A 15,557-nucleotide genomic window follows, 5' to 3' on the forward strand; every position below is an offset into this window, starting at 1 on the left:
CCAGTGAGCTTCATCGCTCAGGTCTCCAGTCCAACACTCTAAGCACCACATCACTCTGGCTGAATGATGGAATCAGCCACCCAGGTTCACATAACATGATAACCCATTGTGGATCTAACAGCCCCAACAATAAGCCAGTAAATGTTGCTTTCAAATAGGCCACCCTGTGGGAGACAGTCAAGGTCCACCCACCACATCACCCTACCATGGCCTCTCACCCAGAAAGGGTTATCAAGTCATATGAACCAAGAAAGAACTGGAATGCTAGACTAGGTGCTCACAACTGCACTCTGCATAAGGATTTCAAGTTTTCTTTACCATCAGCCTAGCTGTTTGAAAAACCCACCATAGATGCAGCCTTCTAATCATGTGCCAGTAACATCCTCTGTCCATAGGATTGTCACAATGAGTGGTACAGGAACCAGTTGTGAAGAGTCGGCATCTGGTTAACCACATAGGTAAAAGGGATGTATTCACTTTCACATGTGATCCTTTGAGCAGCAGGGTTTTCTCATGCGAGTCTGTACAGTGAGCCCTCATTGTTCTCAATGGTATTTTGTCTGACCTTTTGATTTCTCCTGAAGGATTCTCGAACTTCAGCAGAATGGACATATGGACCTACTGAAGCATAAGTGGTGGCCAAAGAATGGCCAGTGTGACCTGTACTCTTCTGTGGACCCTAAATATAAAGGAGGAGCTTTGGACATAAAGAGCTTTGCAGGTGTATTTTGCATACTGGCAGCTGGGATTGTTCTCTCCTGTTTAATTGCAATGTTGGAAACATGGTGGAATAAAAGAAAAGGCTCGCGGGTTCCTTCTAAAGAGGTATGAGACCCTTCCATTTCATCATAGCACTAGAGGTGAGAAGGAAAATGTGCATCCCAAAATGCTTGCCTAAGTTCTTTAATCTCTAAGATATGAACAAAAAAGTCTGAAGATAGTCTAGAAGGAAAGTATATATAATGCAAGAGTCCAGTTCATAGTTACAAATACCCAGCCCAATTGATTTCAGTGGGACCTAGTTGTACAAAATTGTGCACAGGATCATGGCCACACTTGGCAGCTGTTCACTGTTGAATGCAGAGAACAATAATTAGCATCAGTGGTGTTAGTAAAGTATCAGCAGTGAATTTCCTGCTATTCCTAGTGTGGGTAAGCTCTCTGTCTTTACAACTGCAAGCTGCACAGCCTGATCCAATGTGCGAAGGGAAGTATCATTGATTTCAGTGGGACTTACTCCCAAATATGTGTGTATAGGATTGCAGCTTTAATTGGTTTGATTGGAAACTTAATCACTTAAATTTTAATTGATTAAGATGGGGTCACATTTTAATCAGTTGGGCTGCTAATTGAGAACACTGCTCCCTGCCTTCCCACCCATATATTTTGGCATGTATTCCATAAGATGATAAAGAAAATATTAAAAGTGATCTTATCTTCCAGCTTTTGTTTATTCAGTTGTAAAAGTTATCTTCTACTTTCCTAGTTTACACACTCTCCTATACTGCAGCTTTTGTGATCTGCTAATTAATTTAAATATAACATAATTATGCTATTAGATGACAGTTAATTAATCAGATAGAATTTATTTAAAGAACTGCTCCTTCAACTTCCTCTGTCATGTCTGAATGCAAAATGCTGCCTTAAGTAAAACAATATACCAAATTTACCTATTAGGTTCTCTAAAGCTGTTTAAAATATTTAGGGCTACAATTCAGTAAAAGTTAAGGATGCAAAAGTCCCATTCAGATGAGTTACATTTTAAGCTCATTTATTCTCCATGGATTTTGCACATAGACTTTTCATAAGCCTCAGCTGTTTTCCCACAGCTGACGCTAGATCTAATTATTTGAAAGGACTGGTAGTATTCTTTATTTTTGCAATCAGAGGTGGTAGGGGAAGTTTTCATGGCTTTGAACCTGGGCCAGGACCCAAAGAGGTACTTCAGGTGTGTTGCCAACCCTGGTGGGATCTGTTTATTTGCTTACTTTTCCCCCTCTGAACAGTACACTCCGGTGCTATATTGCAAACAGCAACTGGAGCTTCCTCAGGTTCAAAGTAAGTTTTCAAACAAAATAGAGAGGCTGTTGTTTAAGAAACACAAGCCAAAGAGTCCTTGGACACACAGAACTATTTGGGTAGTTTCTTGGTTCCACTAAACAGTTTAAATACAGTAAACTATGTTTTATCTTGGTATCTTGTTCCCAGCCATTAAGACAAGATGCACTTTACATGTTTATGTGACTTTAATCATTGTGAGAGACATCTCTCATTTGCTTTCATTTTCTTTCAGCTGCCTAAGGGCCAATTCGCACATTACCTGTTTAGGTGCATGCCTCAAGCATTTTAAGTATACACCTAAAAATGTGAATGCAGTGAACCTGGGCTGGCAGGCGCATGCATCACCAGCAACGTCAGTGTCCTGCAATTGGCTGCTGAGCGTACAGGAGGTGCAAACCCAGTTTGCCTCTCCATAATGTGTGAAATGGCCCTACCAGGAGCCATATGCAGGTGTTCAGCTTCTCATGTAAGGGCTAAAAGTCTGTGTGAAGGGTGTGCATACAGTCCTCTCCCAGTGTCCCCAGGTCTGCAGCCTCTTCATATTGACCATGTTCATCTGAACATACTTCTAGATCTTCCTGCAAACTGGAACCCTGATAGAGTGTTCCTGATTGTGAGGATGTTTGTATTTCCAGTGCCCCTGCTGACTTTTGCACTAAATGCACAAATGCCCTTAGAAAGCAGACCTGCCCAAAGATATTGGAGGCAAGATTGCATGCACATCCCCGTCTCCTGCATTTTGAGCCCCTGCATGTGCAGGCAAACAACTGCATAGGACAAGGCTACCATTGGCTTTGCACAGCTCCACCGGCCCACTTTGTTCAAGGGAACAGGGTGCATTTATGCAATTCATCATCATCGAAATATTTTGTGCAAGCTAGGGCTTGGTTTGCCCACCACTGAAGGCTCTTTTCTGGCCTCTTTTGCAGCGATCTCCCCCAGATGTTTAATCATTCTCTTTAGGCATGCTGTTTATCAAGGCAAATGTGTATCTGTACATTACATCAGAGAACTGGCAATACAAGACTATGACAGCTACTAATCAGCCTCAATTTATGAGGCTACTTTTTAGAAGAACCATGTAAAAACTTTATCCTTGTGGCTTGCTCCCTGAGGAAGTAGGGAAAGGCCAGCTAGGCATTTCAAATGTTGAATTTTCAATATGTGCAGGGAAAGGTCACATAAACATACCATAAAGTGGTCTCTTGGTACTTTATGTCATGATTTTCTGGCTTGCAACTAAGAATTCGTATCCAAGCTATCTGGCAAAGCTTCATTTAAAATGGAGCTTTTACGTCTTGAAACTTGTACTGAATATCCCCTCTATCCAAGGTACAGGGTTCATTCAGTGCTACAGAGGTTACGAACTCACCTTAACATTCATTTTAGCATCCATGAAATCCATTGGCTCTTCCAGAATCTGAAATTGGAGATCGCTTTGAGCCAACTCATCCAGGGGCTGTTGTGCTCCAGAATGCAAGCATCTTCCTTCCTAATTTTTGTACTGAAAACAAAAATGCCTTATGGTTGTGACAATAACTTTCCAGTTGTGGACCAAAGTAACCCATGCAGTCATGTCTGCTTGTGTCTGCAGACAGCCTTAAACAATAGCTCTGAGAGAAGTGTGACCTGTCCCCATTAATCTCAATGGGATGTAGACTCTGAAGCCCGGTGATAATTTAAATGTCCGCATTGTTGAATATTTCACTGTTGATCAAGGCACACGTGAAAGAAGAGGAGCAATCATTTTATGGAGCTATGCACAAACCATCCTGTGAGTGGTGTCTCATTTTGATGTCTTGAGTGGGTTGAGTGTGGGTCCTGGGTTGGCGTTTGGGCAAATGTCACCCCTTTAAGCCTTCCCCTTTGCTTTCCTTTTAATTCTGACATTAGCAGAGATAATGTATCATTGCTGGTAAGAACACTGAAGCAACTCACAAAAGGCCAAATCTGAATGAAATGGAGAATGGGCTGTGCTAAATCAGATCAATAAGAAGCACTTGCAGAAACAACATCAAAATTAGACATTCTAACTGAACCATCTGGCACTAATTGAGTCACTGAAGTCATGCTAGCAAAAGCCAATACAGATGTTACATTACAAACAGTGGTGAGCTGTGCCCTTACTTAGGGTGCAGTGTATGCATATTTAGACAGGATAAAGTCTTGCAGCTCCCATCACATCCCAGATTACCTCTTCTTTGCTGTAAATCTGCTAAGTGGAAAGTCAGAAACCTGGTCTGGAAGTCCAAGCTCCACCACTGATGTAAAGCCAGAAACTTGTTTTATTCTCCAAGGGCAAGAGATTGGGTCTTTATCCCAAGGCCATCCATCGACATGATGCTTATAAGCCTTTTTTGCATTTCTTGCCCATAAACCCAACCAAATGTCAAGTCACTTGTATTTTAAAATGCCTCTTTTCCACTTTCTAGCTTTTATTATCACATTCACAAATGGGTTATTCCAGAATAGCATAATATTCTATAGACTGTGGTCCTACATATGTACTCACCAGGAAGTAAGAGCCACTTAATTCAGTGGGGCTTCATTCCAAGAGACATGTATAAGGTTTTATACATCACTTGTGAAAATGCCACAAATCTTCCATTTAAAACTTAGATCGTTTTAAAAGTTAAGACTTACTCTGTCTATACGCAGTTATTCCATACATTCTAAACATTTTTTTTCTGATCTGAATATTGAGGCCATTATTTGGACTCTATCTGCCAATCTAGCTTACATTGATTGCTTTGCATTGTATGGGAGTAACTCCTTTAAGACAAATCTCTACTCCCTCATATGCAGAGGAACAAATGAAGTCTGGTGCGCTCTATCACTGCTCTTCCAGAGTCTCATGGCCTTTCTCGCTATCACATCCATGCTGAAATATCAGTAATCACTGACTAAGTGGCTCTGACCAAGACTAGTGAAAACATTAAGCGTGTCACTGTAAATATTTACTTTCGTATTTAACAGCGAAGCCAAGGATAAAGGGGATCTTCAGTGCATATTACCAGGCCAAATAATTTTTAAGCCACCATTTTGTCAATCTGAGGTAATTCATGTAAAATGTAAGGCAGATAAAGTGATATCTATGGACAAATCATCTAATTGTTGAAAATGCTGCAAGTGTTCAAACCCAGGCCTGTCTTTCTTTGTACCAAAGCTCTGTGGTTGCCACCAAAATATAAACCAAACGAGTATCGTATTAGATAGCTAGCTGTTTGTGTAAAGTGGCAACATACAGTGGAGGCCAAGCTAAAATCCGTTGGCACAAGATGGGCACACGTGGGCCACCAGAAATCAGGCGTTACACTGACTTACTGAATATTGCCCTGCCCTACCTTAGGTGCTGTTTCCCACATGAAGTGACACCGATCAGGTGTGTGTCTTTGTTGGCAGCCAAGGCATGCTGCTCACACATCCTTTTTCAGACACAGGGCCGTCTTAACAGCAGTACTGGGGCCCGTATGACAACTACAACTACTGTTAATTTTGGAAGTTTTCCAATTCTCCAAGGGTTAACATACACACATTAGTATGGGGCCCACAGGCAAGTGCCCATCAGGCCCATGTGTTAAGACGGCCCTGTTCAGATATAAGCATTCCTGACAAAATAATGAAAATGTATCCCGCTGTATTACCAGTCTGATATTTACACCTGATGCTCTGAAAAGCTGGTGAGGGAAGAGCATTACATATAAAGGGGTGCATCCAATCTTAGTCTTGGGTATCCAATCTTGGGTGTTCAGAAGCATCCATGCACAGAGCTTCCAGTTGCGTTAATGATGATGGCTGCACAGGCAGAAATTACGCACACACAACACTGAGTTGGAATAAGCTCTGAATAAATACAGGTTGCTATGCTAGGCTTGCTCTGATAAATAGCTGGAGACTCTAGTTTCCTTAAGACTTCAAAGATATGACAGAAAATGGGAAAGCAACACAGCCCATGAAAAGTGAAAAAGGAATAGTACCTAGAGAAAAAGAGGTTTCTCAGTTCAGACAATGCGATAACACACACAAAAAAGTTGGTAAAGCATGGCTATTGAACTGTGGATTCTTGCTGAACATGGGGTTAGCATGCAGTCTAAATCCAGCTGTGATAACAACCTGCACTGGACAAGCCTCAGTTGATAATCCAACACAAACCATGAGTTTTCTTTATGGGTTCCTAATGGTTACAAGCCATGTCTTGTCAGAGCAGCTGGGCTCAGACTCCATGACAACAGACAGTTCAGCAACAATGGCTCAATAACAACTCACATTCAGTCCATGCTCAACCCCTGAGAGCAGCTGATTGTGCTGCTTGAACCCATTCCTCATCTTTATTTTTCCTTCAATTTCACAGGTGCTTCCTGTGACCAGAAGATGCCTCTGCCCATTGTTCAAGGACCCCCTTGCATAACAGTTCAGTCCATTCAGCAGGGTCCTCTGGCCCTCTGTGAGGAGGAGGAGGGGTTGCTGCAAGGAGGAAGTGGTGGGAACATCCAGCCCAGTCCAGCACAGCTCAGTCTGGACCCAATACCTTATTTTGCAAAAAGCTGCATTTGGAAAGATTAAGATTAATTTGGAATTAACATTCGATAGGCCAGAGGCAGGGAACCTGCAACCCTCCACATGAGTTAATCATCAGCTGCAGCCAGCATAGTGAATGGTGATGGGTGACTGAAGTTTTAGGCCCAAACATCTGGATAGCTATAAGCTGTCCAGGGCAGGAGATGAATCCATGAATGTGCAACACCATGTGATGTTCAATTTGCTGATTTATTTTGCTGATTATTCTGCATGTTCTTGATTAGAGTTTAGAAAAGTTAACATAGCTTGTTACACTGATTTTTGTCAGGAAGAGTTTTGAAAACAGAAAGGGGAGAAATATAAGCAAGTCATCATTTTTTCCAGTGCATTTTGCAAATATCCAAGTCAGGGTAATTTTAAGCCTTTAGCCAATTGCATATTGGAAACTCATATTGTCTGCCCATAGATAATAAAAAGAATTTATTATAATTTCAAATAATTTTGTAGTTATTGGTACTAAATAAATCAGCAGTTACAATAATACTGAATTGAATATTCTATCAAAAAGAACAGTTCAGAGATTTAAAAAGGAGTAAAACTTCAGCATATTAGAAAGTTTACATTTTAATGCAGAATCACAAATGAGAGGTGCTGCTGAAATCTAAAAGACTACTTCAATAAAAACAGAATAATGGGATTTTCACTTTTCTGGCTAGCCTCCCAGTTTCACTATTACAAATTTCTACTCCCCATGTCAGCTCAAAGGCTAGATCTGAATTAGTGGCCAAAGTTTCATCAAGTTTCTTTAATTCAATACTGGTCCAATTCTATGCATGTTTAGTTTTGAAAGGCTTTGACTCTTACAACTCTCACCATGCCCAGACAGCTGGGCTGTTTGGGACATTCTGAGCTATAGGACTTTTTTGGTCTGAACATGCATAAGCTTGTGGCCTGTGTGAAAATTTAGCTTGAGATTCTGGGGGCCCACAAGTTCCCTCCCTCAACATTATTCTTATCTCCCCATTTCCTTCTACCAAAAGCACACAATATTCCTTGTCCCTGAGATTTTCATAAGTTCTTCCACATGCCCAACTTTCCCTGTCCTATTGCTTACATTTCCCCATCTTTTCTGTACTACTTGCCCTGTCTCCCTTGTACCCAACCCTCAAACCAGCTCTGAAGCAGAACACTTTGAAGGAAAATAAGTGGACCATATGCCACAAGGGAGAAGAAAATGTGCAAGGATTGCACAGAAAAACTGATCCTATTGTTAGATCCAAAGCAGAAAAGCAAGGCCAGGCCTATAGCTCCTGGTGGATTTGTTACTTCCAATTGTCAGCTTCCCCAGCCACCATTTTAAGCAGCAAGTGATGCATGGAAAAAGTACTTCCTATTAGGATTCAGAGCTGCCATTGCTGGTTTTGTTTTACTGTTGCTCTACATTTTGACTAGCAGTGATTAGCATGGCTGACAAGTGTGTGGCATCCATGTCAACAATGTAGTAATGTGCATAAACACTATCATCACTAAAGAAAGCCGTCATCTGGAAATATTCCATGAAAAGTCAATTATGGTTAATACTGGTCAAAGAAAATAAATTGCTAGGCTATCGATATGTCTTTTCAAAGTGCAGTCGCATTGCATCTAACATCAAGAAGAATAGTTTGGCTGTGATCTAGTTCTTAGGTCAAGCAGCTGGAAATGACCCCTGGCACCATTGCTCAAACACTAAAGCATTTATCCAAACAAGCAAATTAGCAATGCAGCTCAGAGAGCATGTGAAGTATGCTAGCAAAGCTAATTTCTATCATTCTATTTCCTAGTGGATATTTCAGACTAGAAGTAATATATTTATATGCAGGAAATATCAACACTTCTAGCAGTTAAACTGAGGCCTCTTATCTTCCTTAAAGGATGCAAAGTCCATGTTTTGTTTTAAAAAAGGCTGACAAAATATGAGTTTCTATTACAGTTGCAAGTAAGATTTGCTGCAGCCATTTCCAAATTTCCTGTCACCGTATAGAAATCTGAAAAGTGATCAGCAGCCCAAACCCAACTGCAAAGACTGCTGCAGTTCTGCAGACCACATCCATTGCATCAGAGCTCAAATATCCCAAGTCAATGGAAATTGGAATCCTATACTGACAATCAAAAACATCTATTTCCAACCCTGGGCCTCTTGCCTTTTGTGTCCATCACTATGGAGGGCTGAGGGTGATTGCGGGGAAATGGACCTTTGGATGGCAGGCCACAGCAGTACTGCATGGCCCCATAGCCATATCCTCTCAGTCACAATCATCCTGTCAGGGCTGACAAGGCAGCAGAAGGTGCTCGAGGCAATTGCCTGCAGTAAATGTGTTGCACTGGCCCTTCCAATGTGTGCAATGGAAAGGTATGTCACCAACAGATGCTCTCTTCAGCCTTCCCCTGCCATAGTTCAAAGTTGTGATCTACTTCATCTCCATTCAACCATAGTCACTTCGATCCATGCGTCATTGGTCTAAATCATGGACATCCTAGTTCCAGCTCGGCACTTTCCAAATATGCATTTCTCTGTAGCATCTGCAGCCAAGGGTTTCAGATGCTGCTTTGCAAGATGAATGCTTGAGAAGGGGAGACAGCTGCCCTGTGCCTTCCAAACCACTCTGCTCTGGCCTGTAAGAAAGACTCACCACAAATGTTTACAGAACTGTGTAACCACTTGGTTCCAATCACTTTGTGGTTGTAAATTAACACACCCTTTTTGTCAGTATTTGTACGTTTTGTTCAGGCTTGCCAGATGGTTTGGCAAAAGACTAATTGAGTCTCTCCAAATCTCAGTGACATCTAGCCAGCCTAAGTTTGTTTTCTCTTCTCTCTGACTATTCTACTATGAAACACACGTGTTTCCCTTTTTCTTTTCTTGGTTTTCTTTCACTGTTTGTCTAACCAAAACAAAGGAAGCATCAATGAATAAAGTTGGCTGCTTTCTTTTTCTCCTGTTCTTCCAGGATGACAAGGAAATTGACCTGGAGCATCTCCACAGACGTGTGAACAGCCTCTGCACAGATGACGAGAGTCCCCACAAACAGTTTTCCACCTCATCCATTGACTTGACTCCCCTCGACATCGACACGTTGCCCACGCGCCAGGCCCTGGAGCAAATCAGCGACTTCAGGAACACTCATATCACTACCACAACCTTCATACCAGAGCAGATCCAGACTCTTAGTCGCACACTTTCAGCTAAAGCTGCTTCTGGATTCTCTTTTGGCAGTGTGCCTGAACACCGAACTGGCCCTTTCAGGCACAGGGCACCAAATGGGGGCTTTTTCAGAAGTCCTATCAAAACAATGTCCTCAATTCCATATCAACCAACTCCAACTTTAGGGCTCAACATTGGTAATGACCCAGACCGGGGCACCTCCATATAGAGCTTCAGACATTGTTTTGTCACTGTTCTTTTTAGGACTGCCTTTGCAAGGAGCAGCTGTGATCTTGTGGGACTAACATGGATGTAACTTTTTTAAAAGAATTCAGGAGTATTAGTTACAACTCACTACTGTTCCTCTTCCCCTCCACTTTTTCACTTTCTCTCTTATACTACTTGAGGCCATGATTTCAGCCCAGCTCCTCTAGAGTAGCTCACTGGCTAAACTGGTGCAACTTTCATGTAAGTGCTCTCTAGAATGTATTATGGCCCCAACTCTGCAACCATCAAGCCAACTCATTATGGCCAGTGGGATTACTCTGAAATAAGTGCAACCTGAGCCACTACTGAAAAAACTACCCTGCCACCTTCCCAATATTCTGTTTGTATGCATTTCATAAACTGAGTCTGTATCGAAGATTGGGTGTTACTTCACCGAAACATCGTTGTATTGTTTCTTCTTTTAGTTTTGATAAATTGCAATAACTTCAGTCTTTTCTTGACGTTCTGCTGCATCCATTCCTTGCTTTCTGCTATTGTGTGTCCTTTTAACTGTGGACCAAAGGCAAACCTTGCAGTTTTTACAGAAAAAATGAAAACAATGAGAGAAAGGGGAAAGAGAAGGGGGTGACAATTCAGGCCACCTAATATGAGAGTACAGTTTTGTAGGATTTCGAGAAGCCATTGCTATGCCAATAAAGACTACAGTTAAATCTCCTTTTTGCACTGCAACAGTGCATATGGTCTTTATGTGATTGTACAGTGTTTAAAGGGTTTTTTTTCTTATGTACAGTAAACTGTATCATATGACAGAATCCTCTGTTCTGTTAAATAAATTAGTATCTCATACATACATACATATATATATACATATATACACATGCTTTGGTATATGTATATATATACACACATGTATATATCTATAAAATGACAACCAATGCTACTGCAATTTGTCTAATAAAGCTTTAGTAAAAATGTGTTGTATACTGGAATGATGTACAGGACCAGGGGTCTTTTCACCAAGAAAAGGCAGACTTCTTTAATGTTATTCTAATTTGCATTGTTTGATAGAGCATATTTTATACTTTTTTATTAGATCATCCAGGGCAATGTAATGTTTGTACCTAGACGAGTAACTCATTTGTTTAGGTTTTCGCTTTGGCTGTTCAGCAGTGTATAAGGCTAATCTTGATCATTTTACTTTTGAATCATCTGACAAAATGGGAAACACACTTAGGTTAAAACATACACACACATCCAGGGATAGCTAGCTCTGAGCTCTCAGGGGCTTGAAAAACAAATCATGGAAAGTTAATACAACATCTTTGAAATCAGTACCGTTAATCACTGCAAGTGTGGTATAAGTTGAGGAAGGGGGGGGCTGTTGAGAAATATTGGTGTGGCCTTAATTGCGATCCTGTATTAGTGCAAGAACGGAAAGGAAAAAGAAAAGAATGAGCTCTTGTTTAAATCTTTATTACATATTCAATTATAGATGTATTTTTGACGTGAGTGCCAATTGTATAGAATGATAAACCGATGACGGCAAAAATAGTGCCTCCTTTGGCATGGCGGCATTTTTGAAGCTAACACTCTTACCTGTTTAGAACTGTAAAATGAGCTTTCAGTTATAATCCTTAAAGACTAAAATGCGATTAAGTAGAAAGCAAGCCAACTTATCCTGTGTTTTATTTTTAATTTTTTTAATACTTATTTTAACCTAACTCAGTTATGTGGCTAGGACTTGATTAGGTGATCTGCTTTAGGAGAAATTTCAAGGTATATTCTTCAGATCTATTCTCTTTTGATGCTTAATTCTGTTCTGGGAGCGCATCTTGTATTGTCACTGTTTTTTTGTATGAAATCTTCATAATATTGTCTACTGTGTAAGGCAGAACAATTTTCTTATCATGCAAAAGGCCATTTTGTTTCCAGGGTACAAGTGTTTAAAAGCATGCACGACTTGTTTCCCCTTGTAACATTCATGAGCTCCTACACAATTGATAAAACAAAAAAGACAGAATTTCTTTACAACAAGCTATAGGGATATACCAGATGTTGCGGTGATTTTAGTGATAAACCAATTATTTCAATGTGTTGCCTATTATACTGATACACGAACACATTTTGGAGGCCTCAGTTACAAGTGGCAGAGCTTTCTGTGTATAATTTGTCTAAATAATTTGTCTAATAAAATTGTTTTCTAAACTTGCCTCTCTGCCTGTTTTGACTATCCTGTATGCAATTGAGAGACCGTGACCACCCAGTGCAGTCTGCTGGGTTTCAGGACATGTTGAAAGCAACCATGGAATGGTGAACCAACCGTTAGCTTGCCAAATGCATGTCCGCAGCCAGTTATTCACCAAGATCACACCATCCTGTGAGAGGCAAATGCCTTCCAGAGGAGATTTTCAACATGCTGAAGTCTGTGTCTGCATATCCAATCCACTGTAGACATGCCCATCTCTGGACTGAGTCACTGGGGCACAAGGAGTGGGTAATTCCCCCTGTGCTACAGAATACATTGCAATGCCTGGATGCAAGTTGTTCAAGGGTCCCATTTGTTTCAGTAAAGCTTCTGCAATAAGATGTTGCCACTGGACTCTCAGGGTACCCAGTATGAATGCTTTTTGTGTGTGCACTCCATTGTTTAGCCTCACAAAGCACAGTTATCTTGCTTTTATTAACATTTGTAACTTTTATTAAAGACCTAACAGGTAATGTTCTGCATCTCTCACTAGGTTAAGCCCCATAGAAACACATGTGATAAAATGGACTCCTGAGATGTTCCTTTAAGCAGTCATTCCCCAACTGCATGGCCAAAAGGGCAGAGGTTTATTCTAAGCACTATTTTCAACTGCATGAGAATCCTGGGCACCCCCATCCATCCCCAAGGTGTGAGCACCTCCCAGAATTCTTCTAGTGGAAAATAATAAAAGAAGGACAGTTCATATTCCCAACTGCACAGAGAATGCAGTTAGAAACATGCACTTTTTAAACAACTGCACAAAATGTTTCTGTCTGCACGTTATAGTAACCCCCAGGTGAATATTACCACCACTCCGTAACCTTTCAGTTAAGGAAAGACTGTACAGAATTAATTTTCCCCTTTTGGATGTTCTGTGGATAGCGACAGTATCCTGATGGAAGGAACCTTGATGCCACCGATGCTTCCAGCCAGGCAATCCCCATTGCACAGAAAACAATGCTTGGCTGGGAAAAGCAAGATGAGGTTTCCAAGAGGAAATATTTAATGGGCTATCTCAGAATTGCTGAAATATGTCTATCCCTTTCTTTGGAAGCTGACTTAGAACATATATGCATTTTTTCAATATAAAATATTACTCAGATAAGGTTTTTCCAGTTTTAAACATTAAAAAGTTCAAGAAACACTATTCTGAAGTATGAGCCAGAACTTAGTAATTGGTAAACAATTCCAGGTATAGTACTATAATTGTTTTGTCAAAAAGTACCATGCTGGGCAAAAAGTTAACCACTGCAAGAATCATGTTTTGTGATGTTCCATAAATATTCAGGCTCTTATAGATACTGCAATACAAATTTGGGACTGTTTTTATGAAAGTTGTTACAATGTCAAAACATAGTTTGCAGAATGCAAAAGGACAGTATTCTGTCCCTTCTGAGAAACAGCACAGATGTACCAAATGATCAAACCATTCTTTTTACACTGGGGGTGGGGAGGTGGGGGGGATTACAATCAGTGAACCCAGAAGAGGCAGATGAATTTCCTGCATTTTAAACCTTCCACATTGAATATGGGGAAATGATTGTCATATCTTCCTGGAATTAAAAGTCGCTTTTTAAACTTCTATACCTTGGATGTGTTGCATTATTTCTTTGTATCCTATGAAAGTGTTTTATGAGTGCAATCACTCTGTAATACATATTTGCATATTCAGATGTGCTTCTTTACATTCATTCTTCTAATTATAATAGTAATTTGGACTACAATAGTATACCTGCTTGCCTTGTTGAGCTGAATGGGTTTATTTCTGAGATACATGTATCAGATTGCACTTTTAGAAACATACCTAATTCCCTGTTTTAAATATGATTTAACTATCTTATGCACTCATGACCTAATCCTAAAATGGGGTAAATATATATTTAGATGTGTCATATCTGAGGTGAACTACATGTTGTGAACAAAGCATGCAGTGAAGCCCCAGTGTCGCTGGTCCCTTTAAAATGAGAAAAAAAGGAAGAACAACACCTGCAGAACTAAATAATTTTGAGTGAAGAGCCTGTTAATCAGCCTGTTAATCAGCTGCCTCTACTTTCAGTTTCATTACAAAACAGCTTTTCCTTTCCTGATTTCCCACTATATAACCTGTAGGGGTGGCTGTGCTATAGCAAAGTAACACAGCAGGAAAATAATCTTTCCACGTTCTGATATACTATGCCATGTTAATATGACATAATATGCCAATATGACACTTAAGAACAAAAACAAAACAAAAAAATGGGGATGCTCATTAAAAAACAAAAATTAAGTTGGATGGTCATGGTGTGTCTAAAGAACCCATAAGCAACCATGAAGAAGTAATACTGAGCGCTTGATAGAATAGCTCAAAGTAGCAATGTAGAAAAGCTCAAAGTAGCAATGTTTGAGAACACTCTCTGCCCATCCGCACAATTGCTCTTCCTAGCAATTTGGCGACAAGAAAAGGCACGGAAGGAACAGTTCAGCGTGTCTTTCCTCCATCAGCATTTCAAGACAGATTCATCCTTTCCTAAAGTTGAGCCTATCTTATACACGCGTGAAGGTCACATTTCGTGACATGATTTTGTACTGCCAGGTTAAAGTGCCTTGAGCAAAACACAAATCTGAGGCACCTTCCTCAGAGTGCTTTAGAGATATACAAACTATGTCTGAATACGATGCCATTTGGGTGCCAAGTAGCTGATGTGAAGATCCACCTCAGACGGCAGGGGAAGGGGTTGCCCCACACTGATAAATTTTTGAACCACCCAGAAAGCTCCACACCCTATCCAGAAATAGACAACGCCAAGGCATAGTGCAGCAGGAGGCAAAAGATAGGATGCCACTTTCCCTCAGGAAATTGCAGCAAAAGTTATTTCTGGGAGTCCTGTGTGCTCTTTGCAGACTGGGCCAAGCAACCAGGTCTGGCTGAGATTTGCCGAAACGCAGCTCCCCAGTCATGGCACGTAGTTCAAGCCCCTGGCTATGAGATGCCTCATGAGCCAAGCTCTGTCATCCAGTGCTTTCTGCCAGGCTGCCAGAAACTCGGAAGGCATCAGAGTAGTAGAAGAGGCAACCGAGTTCACTTTCTCCACCCCAGAACTGTGCATAGCCCTTTCATTCCTGAGAAGCCTGGACTACTCATTTAAGTAGTCAAGAGACAGAGCCACGCCATTTCCTTTGGGGCAGTTGACATGTACAAGACTGTCGTGCGTGCATTGGAATGCCGGCCAGTTTCTGGTTTGGCTCTGCCTACCTATAAACAAATCCACAGATCCTGTTCAACGGAGGCCTAGACGTGAGGTTTTTCATCCGTGCAACAATCTCCTGCTTTAACTCACTCAG

General features: G+C 40.9%; 1 protein-coding gene across 2 annotated transcripts in view; it reads left to right on the top strand.

Annotated features, from left to right (window-relative positions):
• Positions 1-9,992, top strand: part of GRID2 (glutamate ionotropic receptor delta type subunit 2) — a 919,670-nt gene extending 909,678 nt beyond the window's left edge. For both annotated transcript variants that reach the window (XM_044429596.1, XM_044429597.1), the window contains 2 exons: positions 585-825; positions 9,570-9,992. In XM_044429596.1, coding sequence (XP_044285531.1) covers positions 585-825; positions 9,570-9,992 — 664 coding nt within the window. The remainder of the gene's footprint in view (positions 1-584; positions 826-9,569) is intronic.
• The last annotated feature ends 5,565 nt before the right edge of the window (positions 9,993-15,557 follow it).

This window comes from Varanus komodoensis, unplaced genomic scaffold (genome assembly GCF_004798865.1).
Source record: "Varanus komodoensis strain SLA01 unplaced genomic scaffold, ASM479886v1 scaffold2, whole genome shotgun sequence".
In the NCBI taxonomy this organism is placed as follows: Eukaryota; Metazoa; Chordata; class Lepidosauria; order Squamata; family Varanidae; genus Varanus; species Varanus komodoensis.